The sequence below is a fragment of the Talpa europaea genome (genome assembly GCF_964194135.1).
Source record: "Talpa europaea genome assembly, chromosome: 8".
In the NCBI taxonomy this organism is placed as follows: Eukaryota; Metazoa; Chordata; class Mammalia; order Eulipotyphla; family Talpidae; genus Talpa; species Talpa europaea.
In genome coordinates, this window is record NC_140075.1 from 51,720,549 (window position 1) to 51,746,489 (window position 25,941).

Genomic DNA, 25,941 nt, shown 5'->3' on the forward strand with positions numbered 1-25,941 from the left:
ATGCTTCCACTCTTGGTTGAGCAGCAAACTTTTCTGCAGCCTATTGAATGCCTCAATGCCATGAGAACAAGACAGAGGGACCAGGTTTACCCTCAGCAGGTAAAATTAATTTATTAAAAATTTTAAAGAGATTTATTTATTTATGTATACAAGAACTGAGGTACAGGCCAGAAGTGTGGGGGTGGTGAGAGGACTTACCAGAGACAGAGTGGGGAGCAGAACAGGTGGACTGACTAAAATAAACTGCTGAGGGGAGCAGTGGGCGGGACGGGAGAGGTCTGCTGCACCATGTGGATAGTTCCCTGGCTGGCTGAGGATCAAACTTGTCCTGCAGAGGCTGGGGATAGCTTCACAGTGCTGTGCTTAACCCCTTGCGCCACCAAGGAGGCCCATCAGCAGGTAGAATTTAGGTGAGCCCCTACAGAGAACTTCGTAGCAGTTATGAGCATATTTAAGAAAGAAATTCCTGGCCTCCCCAGTGGCATAGCAGGTTGAGCACAGCGCTGTGAAGCTGTCCCCAGCCTCTGCAGTGCAGGTTCGATCCTGGCCGGCCAGGGAGATACCTACAAGGCACGGCAGAACTCTCCTGTCTCGCCTGCTGCTCCCCTCAGCAGTGTATTTCAGTCTGTCTGCCTGTTCTGCTCCCCACTCTGTCTCTGGTGAATCCTCTCACCCTCCAGTGCCTCTGGTCTGTATCCCAGCTCTTGTATAAACAAAAATAAATCTTAAAAAAATAAAAGAAAGAAATTCCGCTCCTGGGAATTTTCTTCTCTCCTAAATTTCCTATATTGCACACATAACATTTTGAAAATAGAGGAATTATTTTAGGGGAGAAAAAAGATCACTGATAAATTTGGGTTTCTCTTTCCATCTTTCTGGGTCAAACTGAACCTGTGTTAGACAGCTAGTATGAGAAGGGAAGTACTTGGAGGTGCTTCTGCCTGCAGTAGCTTAAAGGCAAAGATGCTGTAACTAGCAGAGGTCAACCCCCTACTCAAGGCTCCCAACATCCAGAGTGACCCCATGATACCTAAAGATGAAGACAGTTTTTCCACAGAGAGTGCTTCAGCAAAGGGAACAGATGAAAGTAATCAAAGCAGCATGTTAGCCATGTACCTTGGGCGGAAAAGGAAGGGGAGGAAGGGGTAACGAGTAAGTATCAGATATGGTTACCCAAATGATTTAAGTGACTTCCTGGGAAACAGGGAAGGTCATGAGACCCCCATTGCCTCACTTCATTTCCACTTACATCAACCCTTGCCTTGAGTTGGAAGGGCAATTCTGCAGGTCTCTGGGCTGTCCCAGCCTGCTCTGGGGAGATCTTTCAATGCCCTCTCCCTCAAGGATTTCCTGTAGACCTAATGTGATACTTTTCATGTGTGAAATGCCTTAAGTTTGCAAAATATTTCCCCCATATTGCCTCATTTAAAAAAGTAGACTGTATTTCTTTGTGCAGTTTTAGGTCGACAGCAAAATTGAGTTCCTTCATTTTAAATTTTGATTCTGACATACATGCTACAAATAGGTAGGAAAGGTGATATTATCTCCACATTTTCATTTAGATTACACTTAAATCACACAGTAGCAAACTGAGGCAGGTGCTCACTGAGTTCCTTTGATGTTTTCAGCCCCAGGTACTTTCTCTTGGTTCTTTTTCAATTCCTTCTGAATCTTTCCAGATCTTTCCTCCCCTAAGACATGGGTACCTTGGACCACCTCTCATTCGCATCCTTTGGTAACAAGTGTGAATTGTTCTTCCAGTTTCCTCCTGATTGTAAGGGCCCTGGGAAAGCCCGTCTGTGTCTGTGGTGGAAGGTCCACCCTCTCAGGCCCTGTCAGAAGCACTGGGACCTAGATCTTGTACAATGCCCTGATAAGCTTCTTAGAGGCAGGTATTAGCAGGGATTGGATAGTCTTCCCCTGAGGTGCCCTTCATACCTGACCCTGCCTTGGTTAGGATTCCATAGGGGAACTGGGGGCAGGTGAGTGGGGTATTCCCTGCTGCCCAGCATCAGACCCACTCTTTGAGACCCTGGATCTGGCAAGTTTCCAAAACTGAGAAGACACCCAGATGTCCAGGTTTGGAGGTAAATAATGTGATTAGGCAAGGGGGATCAGCTGAGGTGTCAGCTCAGCTCGATTACATAACATAGACACACCAGGAGACAACCCTTCTAAGTTTTTTAGGAGATTCAAGTGGGCCTGCTAGGAAGTGTTTGCAGCAAGGAACTGGGTGGACAGAGAGATGGTAGAAAGACAATTATAGGAAACTAGGACAAAGAATGAAATACACTTATTCTGTATTCCTTCTATTTGTCCCTCTTTTGCTTTTTAAGACAATTGCAGTTACATTTCTAATTAGTGTGGTGTGCTGGAAAATTTGGGGCATTAGAAGCCTTATCTACCCTGTAACCCACTAACTGTGTGACATTAAGCAAGACACACCTCTCTGAACCTCAGTTTCTTCATGTCTCAAATTGAGAGTCACACTAAACGGTACTTGTAGTTTTTTCTGCCTTTAACAACCTAAGATTCTGTGGGTTACACATCTCACTTCTAATGTGTTACTTCATATGCAAAAACCAGTGTTTTCTAGTTATTGTTTTCAATAGTTTGTGGATATCTCTAGTTATTGTTTTCAATAGTCTGTGGACATCAATTAATAAATATTTACTTGGGCTAGGCCTCCATGCCCTTCTTTATAAACTGAGGATTCTTGGGGGGCCTTTCATGTTCTTCCCTCTAGCAGAGAAATTAACCCTTTGGTAGTGCTTGATTTGTACAATAGTTTTCACAGTTCTGTTTTTTTTTTTTATGCTGTCAACATTCCTATGACATAGATAGTATGGCTACTACTTACATAGATAAGTATTCTTATTCCTATTAAAGTTAATTTAAATTTTAAATATTATAACATTTACATGATAAAAGGTTAAACAGATAAACTGAACACTAGGATATATTGAAAGGTAAGTTTCCCTTTAACCCATGACCCTTAGTTTCCTTTCTCCAGATGTCCTTCCAAAGATCATCTTTGTATAATCAACTTCCATGTAATCATGTCATGCCCATTTCACAGATAAGGCACTGAGGCTCACCCTGTCCAGGGTGACACCACTGGGAAACAGCAGCACTAGGAATAAAAGCCTTTGACTCCATTCCTCAATGGGAAACACTGAAACATTCACTTTTAGGTTTTTTCCTCTCTGGATCATATGGTGGAATCATTTTGAGTCAGTATCGAAAAACTAGTGGAGCCTTGGTGTCTCTGCATTGCCTGCCACAATTGCTTCTATTTTGTCTAACGCTTAAAATCGTGTCACCTAGCTTCCCTCTTGGCTATGATGAGGTAAGATCTGTGGCCTGGGCACCAACTAAGGATGATTGTGCTCCCAGAAACTCAGGCTGAGCTGAGGGGTGCTGGTGGACTTCTTGCAGGGAGCCCAGTTAAGACTGGGTGGACCCAGGGCTGCCTGGGCTGCTGCTCCTACACAGCACAGAGGAGCCCTCCATGATCTTTTCCCCCATGAGCATTCATGGCTCCCTATTGCAGGGGCTAAGGGTAGCTTTGCTCCTGCAGAAGTAACTGCCTCCCACTGCAAAGGCCCCTGCATAAATTGTCACTCTTCTGGTTTAGCGGTTGGTGGATTCCAACTCTTTTCTTGTGGTCAAATAACCTCTTTTTTTTTTTTTTTTTACTTCTAGGTTTGTGGTTATCCCCTAACTGGACTTCATGGAGAAATCTTCCCTGATACTAACCTGAATCCCAGAACAGCCCCCATTTTTCCCTGGACAGAATGAGAGACCTTCTGTAACCACACATAACTTGCCATTTTGGGGAAGTTTATCAGTATGGGGGCACAGGAAAGACTGTTACTCAAGCCAAAGCGACTTAATTGGAGTTGCTTCCTCTTCCTATTGGGAATGCTGATCATCGTTTCTACCTACCAGCACCTGAGGATCCTGCAGAGCCTCCCCTCACTATGGGTAGCAGTCTCTTCCCAGCACCCTATGAAGCTGTCCAGCAGAGACCTCCCCAGTGTGATAATGGTGACCAGTGACCCTCTGAAAGCTACCTCTGAAATGGAGAGTGAGACATGGGTGCCCCAATTCACAAAGGACAGGGACGAAGCAACACCTGGCCAAACAATGGAGAACATCCCCAGTACACCCAGAAAAACAGCCAACATCTCTCCAACAATTCCCAAGAATAAATCCAGTCCAACAGCAGCTAGTCCAGAAAGAGTAAAGGGAAACACCCCAACCACAGCCAGTGGAATACTAAATCACTACACTCCAGTTACAGCCAGACCAACAATAAGGAATTATACCCCAACAATACTCAGGAGAGAAATGAAGAGCTACCACCCAAATCAAGCAAGGGAAAAGGTGAAGAAATACACTCCATCACCACTTGGTGGAACAGTTGACAATGATGCCCCATCCACACTCATGACTGTGATAAGAAGCCGTGGATTCAACCTAAAAACAGCAGTGAAAGACAGTGAAATTATGACAACCTACAAAATGTTGGCGACCAACCCTTCCCAGAGCATAATGGAGAAAACCACCCCAACTAATCTCAAGAAAATAATTGCTAACACCCCAACCTTCTTGATAAATAATGTAGAAACAAATACTTTGGTGGAAAAGAACACCCTGACTACCCCCAGAAGAATGGGTAAGAACAGCTCAACCAAACCTGGGGAGTTAGTGGAGGAGAACAACCTGACAACGCCCCAGGGAGCAGCCGTGGATCACACCCCAGACGCCCCTGAGGGGCAAGAGATGACAAGCACCACAGCAGACAGAAGACAGGCAGAAACCAAAACCCCTGCTGCTGCCTGGAAAGGTAGGAACCCCTCTTTCAGAACCAGTGCACCCACCTTCGGATTCTCCTCAGCCACCTTTTGGGGGCTGACCCAGAAACTTTCCACAGCACGTAGCACCTCAGCAACTCCCAGAAACAGAGCAGATCCAATCACCCAGGCTCATCATTATGTGGCCGTGCCTACTGCCCCCTCCCCCAGCCTGACAACAGCCATGATCCCAGAGGTGCCCAGTCCCAGTCCCTCAGTACTGCCCTCCAGATGGTCAGACCTCCACCCACAGGGAGAATACCCCCCAGACCTGTTTGGTGTGGAGAAGCGACGGCAGGGCTGGTTGATCCTGCATATCTTTGGCATGATGTACGTGTTCGTGGCCTTGGCCATCGTGTGTGAAGAGTACTTTGTCCCAGCCCTGGGCATCATCACAGAGAAACTGCAGATCTCTGAGGATGTGGCAGGCGCTACATTCATGGCTGCTGGAGGCTCTGCCCCTGAGCTCTTCACATCCCTCATCGGTGTCTTTATCTCCCACAGTAATGTGGGCATTGGTACCATCGTGGGCTCTGCTGTGTTTAACATTCTGTTTGTCATCGGCACCTGTTCCCTCTTCTCCCGGGAGATCCTCCACCTTACCTGGTGGCCCTTGTTCCGTGACGTCTCTTTCTACATCCTTGACCTGATGATGCTCATCATGTTCTTCCTGGATAGTCTCATTGCCTGGTGGGAGAGCCTGCTGCTGCTGTTGGCCTATGCCTTCTATGTGCTCGCCATGAAGTGGAACAAGCAGCTCGAAGCCTGGGTAAAGGAGCATCTTAACAAAGGACCCGTGACCAAGGTCATGGCCTTAGGGGACCTCAACAAGGTAAGGTCAGGCTGGCACATGCTTCTCTAACCCCTTTGGAGCAAAAGGAATGGGAGGGAGATGGGAACTGAAGAGTAGAAAGTGTTAGGTCAGACCTGAAGAGAAGGGTGCTCTGGTTCCCTTGATGTTCATTAGGCACTTAGACTCCTGTTCTCTGCCAGGCATAGTGCTGGAGCCTTTGTTACAGTGACCTTGGCTTGACCTCCAGTTACCTTATAAAGCAGTTATTATTGTGATCTTCCATGGACAGAGGAAGAAACTGTGTCCTAATGAAGTTAAAGAACTTATTCAAGGTCACACAGCAAATAGATAGTGGGGCATTGGTTTGAACCCCAGTTGGTTGGCCTGGGTCTTTAGAAATGACATTAGAGCAGCACTTCGGACAATGTCCAAGGGGGTATGAGGCAGGGAAAAATGATAATCTCTCCCATGTGCATAGTGTTTAGGGTTTTTCCAGCACCCTCATTTTCATCTAATCCTGTTTGTTCACATTCCACATTTGGAGGGGCTGGTAACTTGGATGGGTGTGACAGTGGAAGGATTTTTTGGTTTTAAAATCTTGGAGAATATGGGAACTCTGCTCTCCACTGACAAACCAGCCCTGGGGGCAGAGCCCTCTGTGCTGACAGGAGACCAGATACCAGAAGCTCCAACCCTGGGACTTTCTCCTGGGCCCAAAATTTCTTTCCAAGAATTTCTTTGTGCCTGTGAGGAACCTTCCTGCTAAACTCATTGCATGATTCTATAACCAAAAGATGAGATTAAAGTGGGGAAGTGATCTCTGAAATTCATCTCAGAGTTGTTTGGCCCTTGGGACTCCAAAGTGAGGGAATATAGACACCATTTCTCTCCTCCTCTGAAAAGGTGAGTTTGGGTAAAGATTGGCTCATGGTTGCCTGTTTTGGGTCACAGAGAAGTCAATGCTGTGAGCAGAATTTTGTGTGCAGAGTGGAAGGATTTAGCAACTTAATCTAGGGTAGTTTTGATGAGTGGGTAGGCATTGAGCCCAATTTCAGCAATATATCTCAGAGATATACGGTGCAAGGGAGATGAAATGTACTTCCCTTTGGATTCTTCAGGTAATGTGTCTTGGCCAGGGCATGGGATTGAGAGTTAGGAAGCCAGTATTGTAATCCAATTCTGCCTCTAACTGTGTGAGCTTGGACACATCTCTTCCCTTCTCTGAGGGAAATGAGTCAACTCATCAACAAAAGGTCCTGTCTACCTCCAACATTCATTGATAATGTCCTGTGTTCAAGGGAGTTCAGTTCTGGTACACCAGCACAAGCTGTCATTTGTCTGACCTAGTCAACTGAGCTCCAAATGTCTTCTTTGAAGGAAGCCCCTCAAAGAGGTGTGCCCTGCCCAAGGTCATTCAACCAACAGATTTCAGAACTCGTATCTAAACTCCCCATTCATCGTTATTTCTACCAAATTATTGCTCCATGAAGTCAAAGGTTTAAAAAAAGAAAGGGAAGCTCAGAGCATTGCATTGTGTAATATGAAGAAATAGGGTCTCCTTCTTTGTGAAGTTCTTAGGGCAGGCCTTGCTGAGGGGGGCCGTGAGGTCCCAGTGCTCTCCAAGAAAAGCACTTTCAAAATACCTGTGACTTGCCTCTCAGCCCTTAATAGTAAACTCTGTTTTTATTTAAATTCCACAAATTCTTTATCTTCCATTTCATCAGAGCTAGACTGTCAAAGCAAAGTTTGCCAAGAATTACTGATTTAAAAAGAGAATTTCTTTAAAAAATTTTTTTTCTTATATTGTTCATTTTTGTACAGTATTTGATTTCTCCCCTTAGGTGTAGTCCCCATAAATCTCCCACCTCCGTATCACCCATGAACCATCTCCATAGCTCCTTGTGCTCTTCACTCCCCTATTCAAAAGAGAATTTCTAACCTACTTAAGAGACTCTTCAAAAGCTTTAGCAGCAGCTCTTTGCCAACCAGTGAAATCACCAGTGGTGCTGATTACAATTCCATCCTTGTTTATTTGTTGAAACAGTCTCTGTATGACTTTTTAATTAACAGCATCAATTTTTAAAAAGAGGTTGAATTACTGGCTATACTTGAAGTTATAGATCTATATTTATTTAAAATAGAAAATCTATATTTAGGATTTTCCATCACTAACAAATGCCTTCTAAAAACCAGTCCAAATAACTCAAGAACTAATAGCTGCTTTTAAATGACTTTTTAAAAACCATTCAGATTCAGAATATCACCAAGGTTTCTGATAGCCAGAAAAAGGGACTATTTCGAATTCATGAAGCAATTCTCTGAAAATCCAATCTTTAATCTAGTAAACTGTTGGTTTTCATTTTTGTGGTTTAGGCTATGTACTCAACCTCTGTAAATTATTTTACTTTAACTATGAAAATAAAAATGCCTTGTTCTCTCTTCTCTCACACATCGATTTCTTGGTTCACGTCTCTCCCTGACTGATGGGTCCCTCCTTGGAACATATTCTTAGGAAGGCAGGGGCCTTATTCAGTCTGGACTGGGCTTATTCAATCAGTCATCCCCAGAGGTGAGGAAATCTGGAAGAAGTGGGGCAAGATCAGACAGAGTAGCTAGGGGCCAAGACAGGTGGCTGGGGAGGCAAGGTCAGAGCCACACTTGCTCAGGAAGTCTGGAGGGGGAGGAGAAGTGGAGGACTTCTCTTCAGCACTGCACTGAAGAAAAGCAGGCACGGGAACGATACCTGGGCCTGCCCCTTCCTTTGTCACCCATCTGGGGGGAGGTGTGGAGAGGGCAGCTATGTGAGGTTCATCATTGCTACTCAATGGAGATACAACCTTTCAGTCTTCCAGAAGGCTGAGCCAGGGACTCCTTCCTAACAGAAGTTCTCCAAGTATTTGTTTTGGTTTCTTCAGGGGAGTCTAACAATTTAGAGAGAGAATGGAATGGGTTATGGATTACATACTTATGCAGGGCCTATTCCTTACATACTTTCCCGCAGCAATTTCTCATAAAAACCCTAAAAGTACTAGATTCTTATCCCCATTTTGCAGATGAGGAAACTGAGGTTCCTAGGTAATTAATTCAGTCAAAGTTAACAGAGCTAGTAGATAGTCCTTACCACTGGTTCATGAATTTATATATCTGGGCTTTAATCCAGACTCCACTGATAATATCCCTGTCACCCTAGGCAAGTTGATGCAATTCGACAAACCTCTGTCGTAAATGAAAGGCAGTGTGAGAAGTAAAAAGATTGTATTCCTTCCAGTAGAAGGGGCAGGCATAGGCAAAAGTAACTGTGATAGGGCCTCCCCGGTGGCGCAGCGGTTGAGTGCTGGGTTGAGAAGCTGCCCGCAGCCTCTGCGGCTCTGGTTTGCTCCCCGGTTGCTCCCCGGCCACCTGAGGAGGGTCCCACATGGCGCGCAGACCTCTCCTGCTGCCCGCTGCTCCCCTCAGCAGTGTACCTCGGTCCTTCTGCCTGTTCTGCTCCCCGCTCTGGCTCTGGTGAATTCTCTCACCCGCCTGCACGTCTGACTGTATCCAGTGCTTGTATAAATAAATAAATAAATCTTTAAAAAAAATTAAAAAAAAAAAGTAACTGTGATAAAGGGAACACTGTAAAGTGCTACTGTCTCTTTACTTTTCAAACCGGCCTTAGCTGGCTCAGCCATCAAGTGAACGGGATGAACTAGAGCAGGTAGGTGTAGGAAAACTTTTGCTTTGAGGGTCAGACAGTTGAATGTATTAGGATTTGCAGGACGTACAGTCTCTCTTGCAACCCCTCAACTATGTTTCAGTGTGAAAGCTACCAGACAATAAATAAAGGAATAGGGATGGCCAAGCGGTGTTTTACTGAGAGCGGCATACTCCAAGGTGTTCCCCTGCCTGAACAATTTAGAGATGTAAGATCAGCAGAGAAAAATTCATTTTCTTACTGAATATTCACCCCACTGATAACTGTGTGTTTGTGAAAAGACCTTTCAACTTCCTGTTTATTTTACTCTAGTAGTCTAGATCCAGGATAAAGGTGTTTTTTTTTTTTTTTAAAGATTTATTTATTTATGCATACAAGAACTGGGGTACAGTCAGAGGTGTGGGGGGTGAGAGGGCTCACCAGAGACAGAGTGGGGAGTAGAACAGGCAGATTGACTGAAATACACTGCTGAGGGGAGCAGCGGGCAAGCCAGGAGATGTCTGCTGCGCCATGTTGGTTGCTCTCTGGCCAGGGATTGAACTTGTGCTACAGTGGCTGCGCACAGTCTCATAGGTTGTGTCTCAACCTCTTGCGCCACCAGGGAGGCCCCAGGATAAAGGTTTTGAAGAAGGATTTTAATTAGAATTCACTTAAGAGCATTTCCAGAAACAATAAGACATAGACACACAGTAACTATTTTAAATTCTTTCTTTTGACACTGCTGAAAAAAAAAAATCAAGCTCAACATATTTCAGGCAATATTGTCAAACTACCTTGTATTATTTGAAGGTGCCTTTTTTTTTTTTGTAGGTTGAATACTTTATTTTTTAATTATCTTTTTACATTTTATTTTTTTAATATTTTATTTTATATAATTCTTACATCATTTTTCATTTTTGCACTATGTATGCATTTTCATTTTGGTTATATTCCCCATATAATTGCACCCCCCCCCTTATTTTGACCCTAATCCTTCCTCTCCCCTCCACCCTCCCAAGGTGCCTTTTATGATCCTAATAAGGAGATGGTAAATGTTTGTTTGGTTATCAGCACAGTGTAACTTAGATTGCTCTGAAATTTTATCCCTGATTTTGAAATCTCAGTGTATTTTTTCTGGTCAAAAATGTTAAATATCTGACCTACCTCAACCATGTGTCATCACAGAAAGCCCACAAACAATAATGCTGAGGTGCTTGCCTGGCTGAAAAGCCTTTTCTGTCTTCAAGGATGAGGGGTCCTTCTTTATAGAGAGAGCTACCAGCTTTGTGAGGACAGACCAGCCATCTACATGAGATGCTGATGGGCAAGACAGCTCCATGGGGCCCAAGTGGTGAAAAGAGATACAAGTGTGGGCATGAGCCAGTCTGGCCTCCCTTGGAAACCCCACCCCCATATTCTGCCCCAGGATACTTCAGAATGTGAACGTCTGGGAAAAAGTCTGTCACTCTTTCCTAATGAATCAGGGGTTATTTTCTTCCTGGAAGGATTTATTTTTAAACCAACCAACAGAACCTCCAAGCAAATATCTTCTGAGGGGCTGGTTCTCCCCTTTCTTGTGAGGGTTAACATTTATCCCAAGGGTTCTCAGGGGCCTGTACAGTCAGCTGCCTGCTGTGGAAATGAGAAGAGATGCGGTGGATTGGAAGCAGCACCCATGGGCCCTGCCTAGCAAATAGGGACTCCATTGTGCTCCCAAAGAGCCCATCCTAGCCTGAGCTGAAAGGTTCACTCCTTTAATTCCTTTAATAATAAAGTGTTGTAAAGGAAAAGAGCAGGAGTCCTTGAAAGAGAATTAGAAGGGCACCTTAGCGCCCCAGAAGGTGACATGTAGAACTGAAACATGGGGAAAGAGCATGCCCCAAGAGGCGGAGAGACCCCGGGATGAGGGATTCAAGACGGGTAAGAGGGATGGTTTATTTGGGGCACTGGAAGTCAGCTAATGGAACACTGCAGAGGAGGCCGGATTGTGGAAGTCTAGGCTGGGGTTTGAAGGTTAAATATTTTCTGAGACCAGGTCATCTCTGGGTGTATTTCTTTGTTGCAACCCAAGGGCTCCCTGTAGAGAGAGGGGAGCAGGGAGAAGGAGCCAGGGGCTCTGGTGCATCTCACGACTCCTGTCCCCATTTGCAGCTGGGCAGTGGGGCAATTGTGGCAGATGAGCTACAGGACACCCGGAAGCTGAAGGTCAGTGCCATGTGAAGTCTTCCCAGTGGGGAGACAGACACAGACCCCGGGTCCTGTGGCCCTGATGCTGGACTCAGGCCTGGGAAGCTCCTGGGAGCACTGGTAGGGTCAGCAGGGAAGGATCTGGCTTTTTTGCCTGAGAGGCTCTCATCTCCAGCTGGCCTTTGGGAACTGAGTAACTGAGTCCAGAATGCCCCTGCTTGCTCGGCCACTAGTTAGTGGTGTGAACCTGGACATCAGATTTTACATCTGTGAAATGACTGGGCTATATGAACTGAAGCACAACATTCTGCGATTGATCACGAAACTTAATTACCTCTGGTTTTGGAATGTCCCAGAACTAAGAGAACCATTGCAGGGCCACTGTGGGCAGGAGGGGCTGAGGTTTCTGAAAAATTGTAGTTTAGGTGCCCTTGGCCCCTAGGTATTTGGGAAGAAGTGCGGTCTCCTTAGAGAGGCGAGGCGAGGCCGGAATGAAACCTCCCTGTGGGAAAATCCCTCTGCCTGCTGTGAGGTACTGCCTTACCACAGCCACCAGGTGGCAGGAGAGCTCAGCCCAGAAGGATGGGGAAGTCGGAGAACGAGACAGGGACCTAGTAGGGAGTAGAGTAAGTCGTTGCCTGGGGACCTTCCGTTGTAAATCAGATGATGTCTCTATGCCTGTCACATCTGTGTGTCTGCATATTCAGACGTGTGTGTGCATGTGCCCGTGAGGGTCCCTGAGCATGTGGGTAGAAGAAAACTGGAATGGGAATTGGACCTGGGTGCTAGCTTTGACTCATTTGCTCCCTGCATGAGCTTGAGTAAGCCTTTTGAGTTTTCACTTCCTTTTCTGTAGATGGGAAATAACTTTATTTCTGTGGTGGGGCAGTGATTTGTACAGCAGGAGGGGGCCCTTTGTGGGCTGTAAAGGGTTGCACTTGTGTGCAGTGGTCTGACTGTGGTGTGTGGCTGAGCGTGTGTTTCTCGGAGGCTGTAGTTTCAGAAGTGGACAAACCCTCGGTCATGCGGTATCCTTAGTACACATTGCCTACTCCCTGTTGAGACCGAGGAGAATTTTCAGTACAAAGAAGTTTCTAGTCATGCAAACATGAAGGAGAGGCAGAGAGAGATGTCTGGCTGCTGTGAAGGAGGAAGGGGGGCCAGCATAAGGCTCCCAGGCTTCTGCTGGCTGTATGGGGGGAGGCCGGGAGAGCAAGGCACTGGCTGGAGTAGGGGACACTGAGGCCCGTGCGGTCTCCCCCCTTCTCAGGTCCCATCTGTTCTGACCCGTGGAAGCAGCTGGACCTCTCTGCACAACAGCACCATTGGCAATACCATCTTCTGGCTCATGCTCCACAGCCTGGACCCCCTGGGAAAAGGTAAACAAAGCCTCTCCATGCCTGCATGGTCTCCCCATCCACACCTTCCGTCTGTCTGGTACTTGAAGAACTGGGGCCTGCAAAATTGAGATGCAGCAGGTAGGGGGAGGGGGTGAGTGCAGGAGTAGGAAGAGAGTTAGCAGAGGAGAATTGGTGGTAAAGTCAGACAGTCTGGGAACCAGGGTGGAGGCAAGACACAGGATTCACCAGAGAGGGCCCCAAGGAGTTAAGGTCCTTAGGTGTCTGTATCCCTACTCCCTCTCTGTAAAATGAAGGGGTTCACCTGCAGTTAGTGAGGCTATGAGTACTCTGTGCCCAGTACTGCCCTATGTTGGGGCTCCCCTCAGTGACTTCCCTGAAAAACCCTTCACCCACACTTCAGCCCATGTTCCACAGTCTCAAGACAGGCAGCTCTACCCAAACTGACTGGGCTGCTTCTTGGGCACCTCCTATAAGGGCCAAGCCCAGAAGCTCTAAGTGGCACCTCCCTTTGCTCTGTATTTAGCCCTGGGGTCCTAGGAAGCCCACTAATTCCTCACCCTCCCTCTCTATTCATGAATCCCAAAGGACAGCCTGGGAGATGCCAGGACCATTTCTGGGGATGATGAGGATAAGGGCAGGGTCCACAGTGCAATGGCGGCTGATGTACAATTTTACAAATGATGGGGGCAGTTGAAATTCTCACTATCCACTTACCAAGTCCCACCTCTGAACTTTCCCACCAGCTTTCCCCAGGGAGCTGCCCCCAGCAACTTGTGGTGCAGGAACAAATTGATGTGTGTGTCGGGGTGGGGGGGGACTCAGAATTTACTCAGGTCCTGAAATGTCCCCTTCAGATATAATATTGGGTTGTTAGGTGTTTAAAACAGCACATTGTACTGTAAAAAGCAGAGCCAGACACAAGGTGATCAAACCTTCCTCTGAAAATTCTCAAGTTGAACAGTGATAGACATTGAGGGAGGCAATCCCCAAGGGTCAGTTTTGGAAAAAGTACCCCTGGTGTTACAAGAGGGGAGCCCACAGCTCCCCTGCAGGCTGTGGTGTGGGTGATCAGTGCTGGGGATGACCAACCTGGGTGCAGGGAAGGAGGCTTTATCTTAGGGTTATGCTTGACCAGGCCTCATGGTATCACCAACTCTAGCAAGGTTTCAAAGAGAAAGACCCACCCCTGAAGGGCCTGGCTTGCCTGGGCCACTTCCACCATGTCATCCCTGGGACAAGGAGCAGGCTTGGGACATGGTGTGCCTGGGTGGCGGGCTTGGAACGGTGCTCCTGGGAAATGATGGCTGACGGTTCTGGAATGCAGTCTGCTCAGCCCAGCCAAGCCTGATCTACCCGCTGACCTCCTGCAGGGTGGGGCCACACAGTCTTGTGAGGAAGGATGAATGCTTTCATTCCCAAGGCTTTCCAGAGTCATGTTTGTATTTCCATACACTGTTCAGATATTTGACTGTCCAGATGTTTCCACTCTTTCCACGTGTTCCGACTCTTCTAACAATGCTGATCTGTGGGCTGAGTTCTCACTTATCCTGTGAGGGGCTTTTCCTCTCCTGGATACCCATAGCTTTTCTGGTGATTTCACTCAGTGTGTGTGTGTGTGTGTGTGTGTGTGTGTGTGTGTGTGTGAAATGGGGGAGGGGAGGCCTGCAGCTGACCTGCTTTCCTCAGTGGTATGGGATATGAGAGGTCAGGGTATGTGTTAGTGCCAGGACGGGAACCAGGAACCCTCCTTTGATGACGGCTAAGTTATCTGTGTTCAACAAAAGACTGCAGTGCCTGCTTGGTGCCTGGGGGCACTGGAGTGGCCTGGGTGAAGGATGCAGTGGCGTGCCCACTTCCTGACATCTCAGTTCTGAGGAGGACCTGCTGGACTGGCCACCAGGACTCCTTGAGGGACACACACAGAGGTGGCTCTGCAGTTAGCCCCTATTACCAGAAGTGATGGCAGTTGAACCAACTCTGAGAATTCTGGAAACTGTTTGCGAAGAGAAAATTTCAGACCTGTTTACATGTCCTGCCTGTCCTGGACCAGAGAAGTGTTTGACCCAACCACCTTTCCAGAGTGCGCTTCTCCCTATCAGTGTTGTGGACTAAAGGATCTTCAGGGTCCCTTCTCACTCAGACCCTCTGGAATGCCAGGCCTCACTAGTACAGACTTGCTTCCTGGGTGGAGTGGCCACTCTCAAATACTGTTGTCAATGCATCACTGTTGTCATAGCTAAAACTTAAAACTATATAGCGCTCTCTAGGTGCCAGGTTCTAATTTAAGTACATTCTTGTATACATTTATTTATGCCAACAACTCTGAACGATTTTACTGATGAAGAATCTGAGTACAGAGAAGTTAAGGAATCAGCCAGGTAGGTCTATGGCTGGCAAGTGGCAGGACTAGGATTCAAACCCAGGCTGTCTGGCTCCAGAATCTGAGCTAACAAATAGTATTTAATTGCAGCAGTGACTGCGCTTTTATTTATTTTTGTCTCATGAACCCCAATATCACTGCTCTGAGTATGTTAATGTTGCCTTTTTAGAGAGGGGAGACTGGCTTAGAGAGGGAACGCAGAAAGTAAGTTACAAGGGACCTTACAGATAGCCTAGTCCAAGGATGGCAAAAATGTCTCCCTGACTCTGTTTCTCCATTCGCTGCCTCTTGCAGACAGCTCAGCAGTCATGCTACTTTCCTACCAGGCTTGGATCAGCATTCTCAATTCTGCACTCAGGCAGCCCTCACTTGAGCTCATAAAGGAAATTAATCCTATTTGTTGTCCCTGAGTTGCACCATGTCATTTTGCCAGAGGGGATAGGCCCAGAGAAGGAAAGTGACTTGCCAAAGTCACAGTCAGTAGGGGCAGGGCAGGGAATTTAAGATGAAAGTGTGGGAGTTGGGTACCCTGAACAAGGTAAGACCAGAATCCACACCTCACAACTCACAGGCCAGCCTCTTCCCATCCACGGCAGCTGCTTGACTGCTCACTCACTGGTGTCACTGAAGCTGTGGCAGGAGTCCTGGCAGGTGTTTCCTGTATCATTCAAAGCCAAGCCCCAAGGCCAAAGCGGATAGCAGACCGGAAGTGAGAGGATGGTGAAAACAGTGGCGTTTCTTCTGCCACCTTCCTCTCTCCTGTTGGCCAGCAGCCAAAGCTCAGCGCTTGGTTTCTCTCAGTCAGTAATGATCTGCTGTTGCCCTGCACATTTGCTGTGCTGCACTTTGGCCTCCTTCCTGTGCTCCATCTCTGACAAAGTGCTGGCCTGAGGGCAGCCCTGCACCACTCCCTCCTACTCCTTTCAGATGGGGTAACCAAGACCAGCCCAGGGGTTGTTGAGCTTCCACTTCTTTTTAGCTAAATTTTGTCCCAGATGAGACTCTATTGGACTCTACTTCTTCCTGTCACTTCTACACAAGTATAGTGCTGCTAGGAATTGGTCTCAGTTTGGCAATCCCAGTGAGGGAAGGCTACCAAGAGTCTGATGACATAAAAGTCTAGCATCTATGTGACAGCTGTGGCAGGAGTGGGGTAGCTTCTGCTCTGTGGGCTCAGCACAGCACACCAGGACAGCACGCCAGTCCGATGCACCCTGTAGCCCTGGAGGGGGTAGAACAGCGTTTGCCACACAGCCAAGAAGTAAGATAGCCAGTACCTAAACCCAAAGCTCCAGCCTTTCCAAGGCCCTTTACCCACCAAAGCTATTCTGAGGATGCCTAAATCAGCAAGATCCTCCCCCTGCAGTTTGTGGGGGGAAGGGTGAAACCCTGGGAGTTGGAGATTTGCCCTCTGCCCCAGTTGCCCCAGCTGTTCACAGTATCCATAGCTCATATCAGCCAGGATGGAAATGTGAGTACAGGAGGGCGAGGTTGGCCACTGCTCAGCTGCCCTCGCATCTGCACTAGCAATTCATATCGCATCATTTTACTTTCCCCCAACAAACCTTCCAAGACCCCTAAATGGGTAAGTCCAATAGTCCTGGAGTCACAATGGTTTTGACCAACTGCCCTCAGAACCTGGCGCACTCTTCTGACCTATCCCATGTCTATCCTTTAAAGAGGAGGAGCCAGCCAAGCTCCTTGCAGTCACAGTCACAGTCACACCAGCCCCTGCTCCAGATGTCAAGGGAGATCAGGATGAGGATTCTAGCAGTCAGGTAGGCACAAGCCTCTTCCCCGGTGGAGGAATTTGAGAGGCCCAGGGTAGGACATGCTAACCAAAAGCACTTTCTTTCTTTTTATTTTTTAAATATTAGGAGCAATGTGACTTTTTAAAGTTTTTTTTTTTTTTAAAGATTTTATTTATTTATGCATACAAGAACTGGGGCACAGGCCAGAGGTGTGAAGGGTGAGAGGATTCACCAGAGACAGAGTGGGGAACAGAACAGGAGGAATACACTGCTGAGGGGAGCAGCGGGAGAGGCAGGAGAGATCTGCTGTGCCATGTGGGTCTCCTCCCCAGCTGGGGATCGAACTCGTGCTGCAGTGGCTGCTGACAGCTTCATATGTTGCGTCTCATCCCCTTGTGCCACCAGGGAGGCACCCAAAAGCACTTTCTTCCTAAAGGTCTGAAATGTGGTTTGATTTTCATTCCCCTGGGAGGAGCATTTCTTTTCTCTGAGGGTCAAGTTAATTCACTATAATACCTTAGTATGAGGGAGATGACATATATGGCAATGTGTTGCTGACTGTCACATGCTATGAGAACTTAAGGGACAACTGTTGCTGGGCCTGTCCATAGCTAGGGGCCAGCGAGGCCAGGCAGCTTATGAGACCAGGCAGCTGGGAATGGGAACAAGGGAAGAGTGTTGCTGGGGAAAGAACCTTCGGAGGCACCTCAGCTTCATTTGCAGACCCAGTTTCTAAGGGGAGAGAATTTGTTCAAACCAAGTCATGGTTCAGGGATCCAGCCTGCACCCAGCAGCAGTGGCAGGGAGAGGTGGGGTGCTTTGACTCCCATCACAGAAGGTAGTCACCCGCTCAGGGGTTCAGGGTGACAGTTCTCAGAGAAGAGGGTGCAGGCTGGGAAGACACTCCCATATCTATGAATTTAAGTAACTCATCTGTCATCTCCTGGAAGTCTTCTCTCCTGATAGGAACAGGACTTATTTTAGTCTAATATCTTCTTATTTTTCTTTCTCAATTTGAAGCACAGGCCTCATGGATATTAATGTTTGATGTCAATAGGAGTTCTAGACTCTGGTTGCATATTAGAATAATTAGAATAATTAGGGGAAGTTTTAAAAAGTGCCCAACCCCACTCTTAACCAATAAAGTCAGAATATCTGGGATGGGTCCTTGGGCATGAATTTTTTTTTTTTAAAGATTTATTTATTTATTTATTCAAGATTGATTGATTGATTTATACAAGCACTGGGTACAGTCAGAAGCGCGGAGGGTGAGAGAATTCACCAGAGCCAGAGCGGGGAGCAGAGCAGGCAGAGGGACCAAAGCACACTGCTGAGGGGAGCAGCGGGCGGCAGGAGAGGTCTGCGCGCCATGTGGGACCCTCCTCCGGTGGCCGGGGAGCAGCCGGGGATCGAACCGGCGCTGCAGAGGCTGCGGGCAGCTTCGCAACCCAGTGCTCAACCGCTGCGCCACCGGGGAGGCCCTGGGCATGAATGTTTTTAAAGCCTCCAGGTGATCTAGTCAGCAGCAGAGTTGAGACTCACTGAACTTCCCTTGGGTGTTGGAAGTGCCATGTTGTTACAGGTAAATTGCATGCCTAATACAAGGACCCTACAGAATCAGTGGCTTTCAGAGTGCATGGAGTCATCAGTCCATGGTTCCATGTGCAGATGGATCTATTAGAAACATTTGTGAGCATTTCAAAGCAGATTCCTTGCTTCCATTCCCAAAGATTCTAATTCAGTTAGTCCAGGAAGTCTGTATTTCTAATCAGGTCGGTAACTAGGCTACCAAGTTTGGGAACCAAAGATAGATTTGGTCCTGGCATTTGCAAAGCAGGGTAGGTTGGTGATAGCTAAGAGGCTAAGAATGGGCTATCCATATTCAAATCTCAACTTTTTCACTTATAAACTATGTGGATCACGTGCAAGTTATTTAAGAGTACACTATCTTAGTCTCTGTGTCAGGTGGACCTAATTCTACTTGTATTGTTAATTAAATAACTTATGAAACATAGTAAATGCTAGTTATTATTGCTGTTACTGTTACCATTATTAAATAACTTAGTATGGTGCTTATCACATAAAACCCTCAATAAATGGGTATTATCATCATTATTATTTTATACTTATATGGTAATATAACAGTTGGGGAGTTTTAGTATTATCAAAAGATATCATGCCGTATTAGGCAACATTAGTGGAAGTATAAGATTGAAGACAAGGGAAGTGATAATCCCATAGGCTCCTCACAGGATATAATCTTACCAGAATGAGATTACCAAGGTGGGGAGAAGGCTCTACGCAATGATGTGTGGGAATGAAAAAGAACCTAGGAATCTTTAACCCAGGATAGAGAGTTACCTAATGGAAGAGTGATTAGCCTTGTTTTCTGTGGCTCCAACGAGCAAACCTATACGCAGGGGGTAGAATGTTGGTATAAATAGAGACTTCAGACTTATCATAATTGTCAAATGACAGAAGCTGCTTTAGGTGGTGAGTTCTCTGTACTTGGAAATGATTAAATAAAGACTACCACTGGGGAGGAGTGTCGTGGAAGGAATCTTATGAATAATTGCACTAGTTTCCTCCTCATACTGGAGTTTTTAGATATATTCTGAAAAAAATAACAACAAATAAATGGGAGAAACTGGGAAGGAAAACCAGCAGAGCAGTTATTAACCTACTACTCTTTTGGCTTTGGGTTGCAGGAAGGACATGTGGCTGGAACGGCAATGACAAGTGATGCTTTTGAAGGGGAAAATGGAGGACAAAATGGAGGTAAAACTCAACTGGAAGGTGAAGGTAAAATCGATGCAGAAGGAAAAGGAGACAATGAAAATGAAGATGATATGAAAGGAGATGAAGGTGAAACTAAAAAGCAGGAATTCAGTACTGAAAATCAAGGTGAAGCCCAAAGTGATGAGAAAGGTACAGATGATGAAGAGGGAGGTGATAGTGAAGTTGAGGAGGAAGTGGAGGATGAAGAAGAAGAAGAGGAGCCTTTGTCCCTGGAGTGGCCTGAGACCAGGCACAAGCAGGCCATGTACCTCTTCCTCCTGCCCATTGTGCTCCCACTGTGGCTGACAGTACCCGATGTCCGGAGGCTGGTGAGTTTCTTGGCCGTCCACCTCCAGGGAGTCTGTGGGGTCTCTGGGCACTCCCACTCAAGAGGAGGGAGAGGGCAGTGCTCAACCACAGAGGGACTCTGGGATGACATTGCAATTCAGGAGGGGACCATTCACCTACGGGCAAAAAAGTGGGCTGGAGAGGCTGTAAATATGCTTATTTCTATCACTATAGGGAGTGTGAGTTCCTCCTTGTCTCCCATCTCAGTTTCTTTTTCTTTTTTTTTTACATATATATTTTATATTAATTTATTTTTTTATATCATTGTTCATTTTTTAAAATATATTTATTAATTTTTTAAAAGATTTTTATTTATACAAGCACTGGGTATAGTCAGAAGCGCGGGAGGGTGAGAGAATTCACCAGAGCCAGAGCGGGGAGCAGAGCAGGCAGAAGGACCGAAGTACACTGCTGAGGGGAGCAGCAGGCGGCAGGAGAGGTCTGCGGGCCATGTGGGACCCTCCTCCGGTGGCCGGGGAGCAGCCGGGGATCGAACTGGCGCTGCAGAGGCTGCGGGCAGCTTCGCAACCCAGTGCTCAACCGCTGCACCACCGGGGAGGCCCCATTGTTCATTTTTAAACAGTATTTGCTTCCCCCACCCCCTCAGGTGTAGTCCCCATAGTTTCCTTCCCCAATGCACCCGTGCACCATCACCTCAGTCCCCTGTGCTCCTCCGTCCCCCCTCTGATCCCTCTCCCTCCTCCTCCCTCCCATCTCAGTTTCTTGATTATAACAAGTGGATGGTGCCACTGCACTCTCCTACATCATAGGGAGATTCTGAAAACATAGGGCACTAGGTGCTATTTCTACCCCGCAGTCCTATTTATAGGGAAAGGTATGACTAATGTATCCCACCCAAAGGCAGTCTATGTTCTTTCTGTCTCCACGACTGGAAAGAAGTGAGGTGGGTGGTTGTGATGGGGGCAGGCTGCAGAAACTAAATCAAACACCTAGATGGGTCTGGTTCTAGAGCAGCAAATAGCTCTCCAGTTGGGTGGCCCCCTCACTGACGGGGCCCCACTATAGGCCACCAACCCCATCCTCTCCCAGCAATCGCCAGGCCTCACTGGAGACAGAGCTCTTTGCTCCAATGTCTCCAGATCCTCTCCATCACTGCTCCAGCAGCTGCTGTCACTGATGCTGGCTCCCTCAAGAGGGCCAAAAACCTTTAGCCTCTGCAACTGAATTTCTCTTTCCTTTCAAACTTGCAAACAGGAGTCGAGAAAGTTTTTTGTTCTTACTTTCCTGGGATCCATCATGTGGATTGCCATGTTCTCGTACCTCATGGTGTGGTGGGCTCACCAGGTGAGTGAACATCAGCAGCTAAGCCCTACACAAGCAGGTCCCGAGACCACTTTTTTCCTTCTGGGCAAATTTCCAGTGCCCGTGGATTGCTGAGGAGTGCGTGAACTTGTAGTTTCTACGTTGTTTGTAAAGGCTTTTTAAATTTTTTTTCTTTTTAAAGATTTATTTAGTTATGCATACAAGAGCTGGGTGGGGCACAGGCCAGAGATGTGGGGGTGGTGGTGAGAGGATTCACCAGAGACAGAGCAGGGAGCAGAACAGGCAGATTGAGTGAAATATACTGCTGAGGGGAGCAGCGGGCGAGGCAGGATAGGTCTGCTGTACCATGTGGGTAGCTCCTTCGCCGGCCAGCCGGGGATTGAACTCGTGCGGCAGAGGCTTCAGATTGGTTCATAGTGCGGTGCTTAAATCCTTGTGCCACCAGGGAGGCCCCCTGTAAAGACTTTTCAAGTGTGTTTTTAATCTTATAAGGTATTCCCAGGGTAGTGTGACAGGGGAGGCCCTTTACAACCTGGTCCAGCTCAACCATTCCTTCATAGCCATAGTTCCTGCTTTCTCTTGTGCACCACCTGGTGAAATCATATAGAAATCTCTCCACCTGGTGAAATCATATAGTTATGAGAACTAGCTCAGTTTTGTCTCCTCTCTGGCAAAAAAATATCAGTCCTCTTCTGAGTACTTGTACCTTTTTTTGTAGAACAAAAAACAACAGAGCTGTACCTGTTGTTAACAAGCTTTTCCCCTTCCCTAGCTGAGAGCAGCGTCTGTGTTGTCCTGCTCTAATCTTCCATTTCCAGCCTCTAGCTTAGTTCCTGATACAGCAGGTGTCCATTGTCCTGGAAATGGAAATATGACAGGAATAGAACTTTGGAGGAGCAGTTCTTTGGGGAAGGCAGAGGTGATGTGGTTGGAATGACAGTAAGAGGTGGTGTCATAGGTGAACTTTTAGTCCAATTTAGAAAAAGATAGCATCGTTCTATGAAGTGTTAAGCAGGGGCCACTTTCTTCATCCCCGCGGCCCAGGTCTCCAGACATCCGTTCCACTCTCACTCAGGTTGTGTGTGCTGAGCTCCACAGCAGGCTTGACACAGTAGTGTGTGGGTGGTGCTTTGAAGAGGCTCAGATTTTTCACCTGCTGTTGCTATGGTTTCTCATTACCGTTACTGTTTACCAGGTTGGAGAAACGATAGGGATTTCTGAAGAGATTATGGGATTGACAATCCTAGCAGCAGGGACATCAATTCCTGACCTCATCACCAGTGTGATTGTTGCTCGGAAAGGCCTGGGCGACATGGCCGTCTCAAGCTCTGTGGGCAGCAACATATTTGATATCACCGTGGGGTGAGTGGCAAAGTTGCTTTCCAAGGCATATCAAGTGTGGCTGGAAAACATTATGTGGCTCCTTTTGCTCAGCTTCATTAATTATACATGGAGTAAAGAACATTTATATTATTAGTTTCTACAAGGCAACACAGTATCCTCCTTTTATCCATCACTAACAGATGGGATTAATAGAACTAGAATGCTGCTTGAAATGTAGCTGACTGGAATTTATAGATGAATTGAAAAATAAAGTCCATTAAATTCCATTACCAAATACAGTCAAATATGCTGCTCACTGACCTCCAAGGAGGTGGAGGTGGGGTTGGAAGGAGTGGTGACTCAGTCTCACTTCCTGATAGTCCTGCTTCTTTGCATTTGGGCACCTGCCAGCTCAGAGGCTCTGAAAGCATTTTGTATAAATAAGCAAATACATATCCTTCTGTGTGTGTTCCCTTACTCTTCCTCCCAGGTTTGTCAGAGCAGAGCAGGCTATTTTCATTTCCCCAAACATGTCCTGGATTTGGGTGGTGGCTTTGGTTTCTTTAATTCAACTTTGTGTGTATGTGTGTGTGTATGTGTGTGCAGTGGGGTAGGTAAAGTGATCAAGAGAGTCTTGATCACTAGAGAATTTAAAAGAATGTTATTCTGAGCGAGGCCTTATGGTGAAAATTTAGAGATGAAAGAGTTCCATATCATGATCTGGGTTTGTCTTAAAGAAATGAAGTATGACAGAAAAAAACTCAGTCCTCTAAATCACAAAGCTGTAAACCAATATTAATTAGCTCAATAAAAAGAAGTGCCTTGTAAACTGCAAAATATTGATTATATACATATGGGATTATTAAAAACCTTAAGAATATTCATACTTTTTCTTCAATCTTGCAGCTTGCCTGTTCCTTGGTTGCTTTTCTCTCTTATTAATGGATTGCAGCCTGTTCCAGTCAGCAGTAATGGCTTATTTTGTGCAATTGTTTTGCTTTTTCTCATGCTGTTGTTTGTGGTCTCTTCAATTGCATCGTGTAAATGGAGAATGAACAAGATCCTGGGCTTCACAATGTTCCTCCTTTACTTTGTATTCCTGATAATCAGTGTGATGTTAGAAGATCGAATCATATCCTGTCCTGTATCTGTCTGAGTCCAAGTCACTGATGCTCACAATGGACACGGATCAAAAAACTAGACCAGAAGTTATTGTACCTCATTACATTAATGAAACAACGAACATCATCCAGGAGAGTGAACTGAGTGGCCAGGAGCCACTCTGTGATATGGGACTGAACTTTATTCTCAGAAACCCCTGCAGCTCATTGTGGATTAAGAACCTCACCTCTGGAGGGGTGTGGTCCATCTCCCTGACTGATGCAGTTATTGCCTGGGTGCTGTAGAAGCACTCCTGGAGTCACAGGGTTTTCTAAATGGGCAATAATTGGGGATGAGAATTGGAATAGGAACAGTAGCATGAAGACGGGCTCCCAAGCTCACAATTAGTTCCCTCATAATTCCTGAGAGGTGATGGATTCAAAAGATGCAGGCATGGTCTACATCTCACCTTCCTGGCCCCTGGCCCCAGCACATGCTGAATTTGCTGTCTCCTCTGTTCAAAGGATGAGGTTCTATCAGGTTTGCAGTCATTACAGGTTAAGTTTTTGATAAGCGTTAAGGCCATAGGGAAAAAAGGAATTACCATTATACAACATAGTCCATACCATATATTTTGTAGCTTAAAAGGACTGCATTTATTCTTATTGCTGCACTTCTGAAAAGTGAAATTAAAAGTTAGTAGCCCAAGAAATTAAAATTTATTTTTTGCCCTTGAAAGATGTGAGTATTAGGGAAGGAAAGCTACTTTCTAAAGGTTATTTGAAAAGTCAAGTTAGTTTTGTCTCCATCAAGTGGTCACCTTGAGGGATTAGACATTCTAACAAAGCTTTCCTGGCTTTGCCATCCAGCATATTGTCACCTAGCAGTGACAGCAGTTACCGGTGAACAAGAAGGAAAACAATTTTAGAAATAATCTGTTGACTTTAGTCAACAGAGCCAAATCTGGCTTGTAAACTAAGAGATCCATTGGGGCACTGTTATTTTTTGTCAACTTAGATAGGATTATAAAGAAAGAAGATTGACTTCTTGTGTAGCTTTTAAGTGGGATCTTACAGTAATTACCAAAGTGCAAATCCAAAACTGCTCAACACAAAGACAACATGGTGAGTAAAGGGTATCACTACTTCCAAGGTGGCCAGTGTAAAGGATATTTGTGGTTTTAAAAATTGTGTGATTAAACACTTTATGTGGAATTTTAAGTGCTGATATATTAAATATCACTGCTTGCTACTTTTAATAATATAAAGTTAAAGAACATAATTAAAAATGAGTATGTGTTGGTACTGGTTTTGAAACAAAAGCAGCTCAGGTGACTGCAGGTGATGATGGTAAATAATGGCTTTACTTACAAACACAAGAAGAGATTCAATGAAGACTAGAAGATAAATAGACAGATGTAGTATGAAAACAAAAATCTAACATTTGGTCTTAAAGGGTGAGTTTAGAGTACTTCAGTCTATAATCCATCAGTTAAAATGGGCAGTTTAATTTATGGTTTCACTCCCCCAGCCATTAACAAATGGCTTTTATTAAATTTCAATGAATTCTGAGTCTCAATGGTATTTTATTGTACAGACATGGATGGATTCATTCATATCTTTGTGTCACTTGGTTAGGTCTCCAAAGCCATGACCTGTGAACAGGAGAAGAGAACAAAGCTGATGGAAGGGAGATCCCAATAGCAAAACTCTGGGTGCCCACCCTGTATCTGCAGCCAATTTCAGCTAGCCTCTGGATGTCATCTCCTCACTGATAGCCCGGAATCTGATGCTTTTCCCCAGAATAAGTGAGTGACTAGTGATGGATAGTGAAACACTATGCAATGACAAAGTGCTGATAGCCATTTGATGATTAAAATAAACTTTAATGCTCTAACAACCTTTTCCTAATCAGTTTGCTCAATTTCTGGCATTTCTTTGCCTAGAATGAAGTCCTGATCACTTTATACTAGGATAGAAAGGATAAAGTATCTAAAATGAAAGCTGGATCTTAATGATGAATAGGAATTCACTGGGAAAGGAGGGAAGAAAGATTTCAGGAAGATTGAAAACTTATGTATCTCCTGAAAGGTCAATTTGTTAT

The 25,941-nt window shown here is 45.9% G+C and overlaps 1 protein-coding gene across 1 annotated transcript; it reads left to right on the forward strand.

The window, feature by feature from the left end:
- On the forward strand, positions 1-23,893 carry SLC24A1 (solute carrier family 24 member 1; the record flags this gene model as incomplete). Its single annotated transcript, XM_084240170.1, has 9 exons — positions 1-99; positions 3,844-5,691; positions 11,477-11,530; positions 12,783-12,891; positions 16,934-17,031; positions 19,713-20,111; positions 21,346-21,435; positions 22,610-22,776; positions 23,644-23,893. 9 exons carry the CDS (start codon positions 1-3, stop codon positions 23,891-23,893), a joined length of 3,114 nt encoding a protein of 1,037 aa, XP_084096296.1.
- Between the last annotated feature and the right edge of the window lie 2,048 nt (positions 23,894-25,941).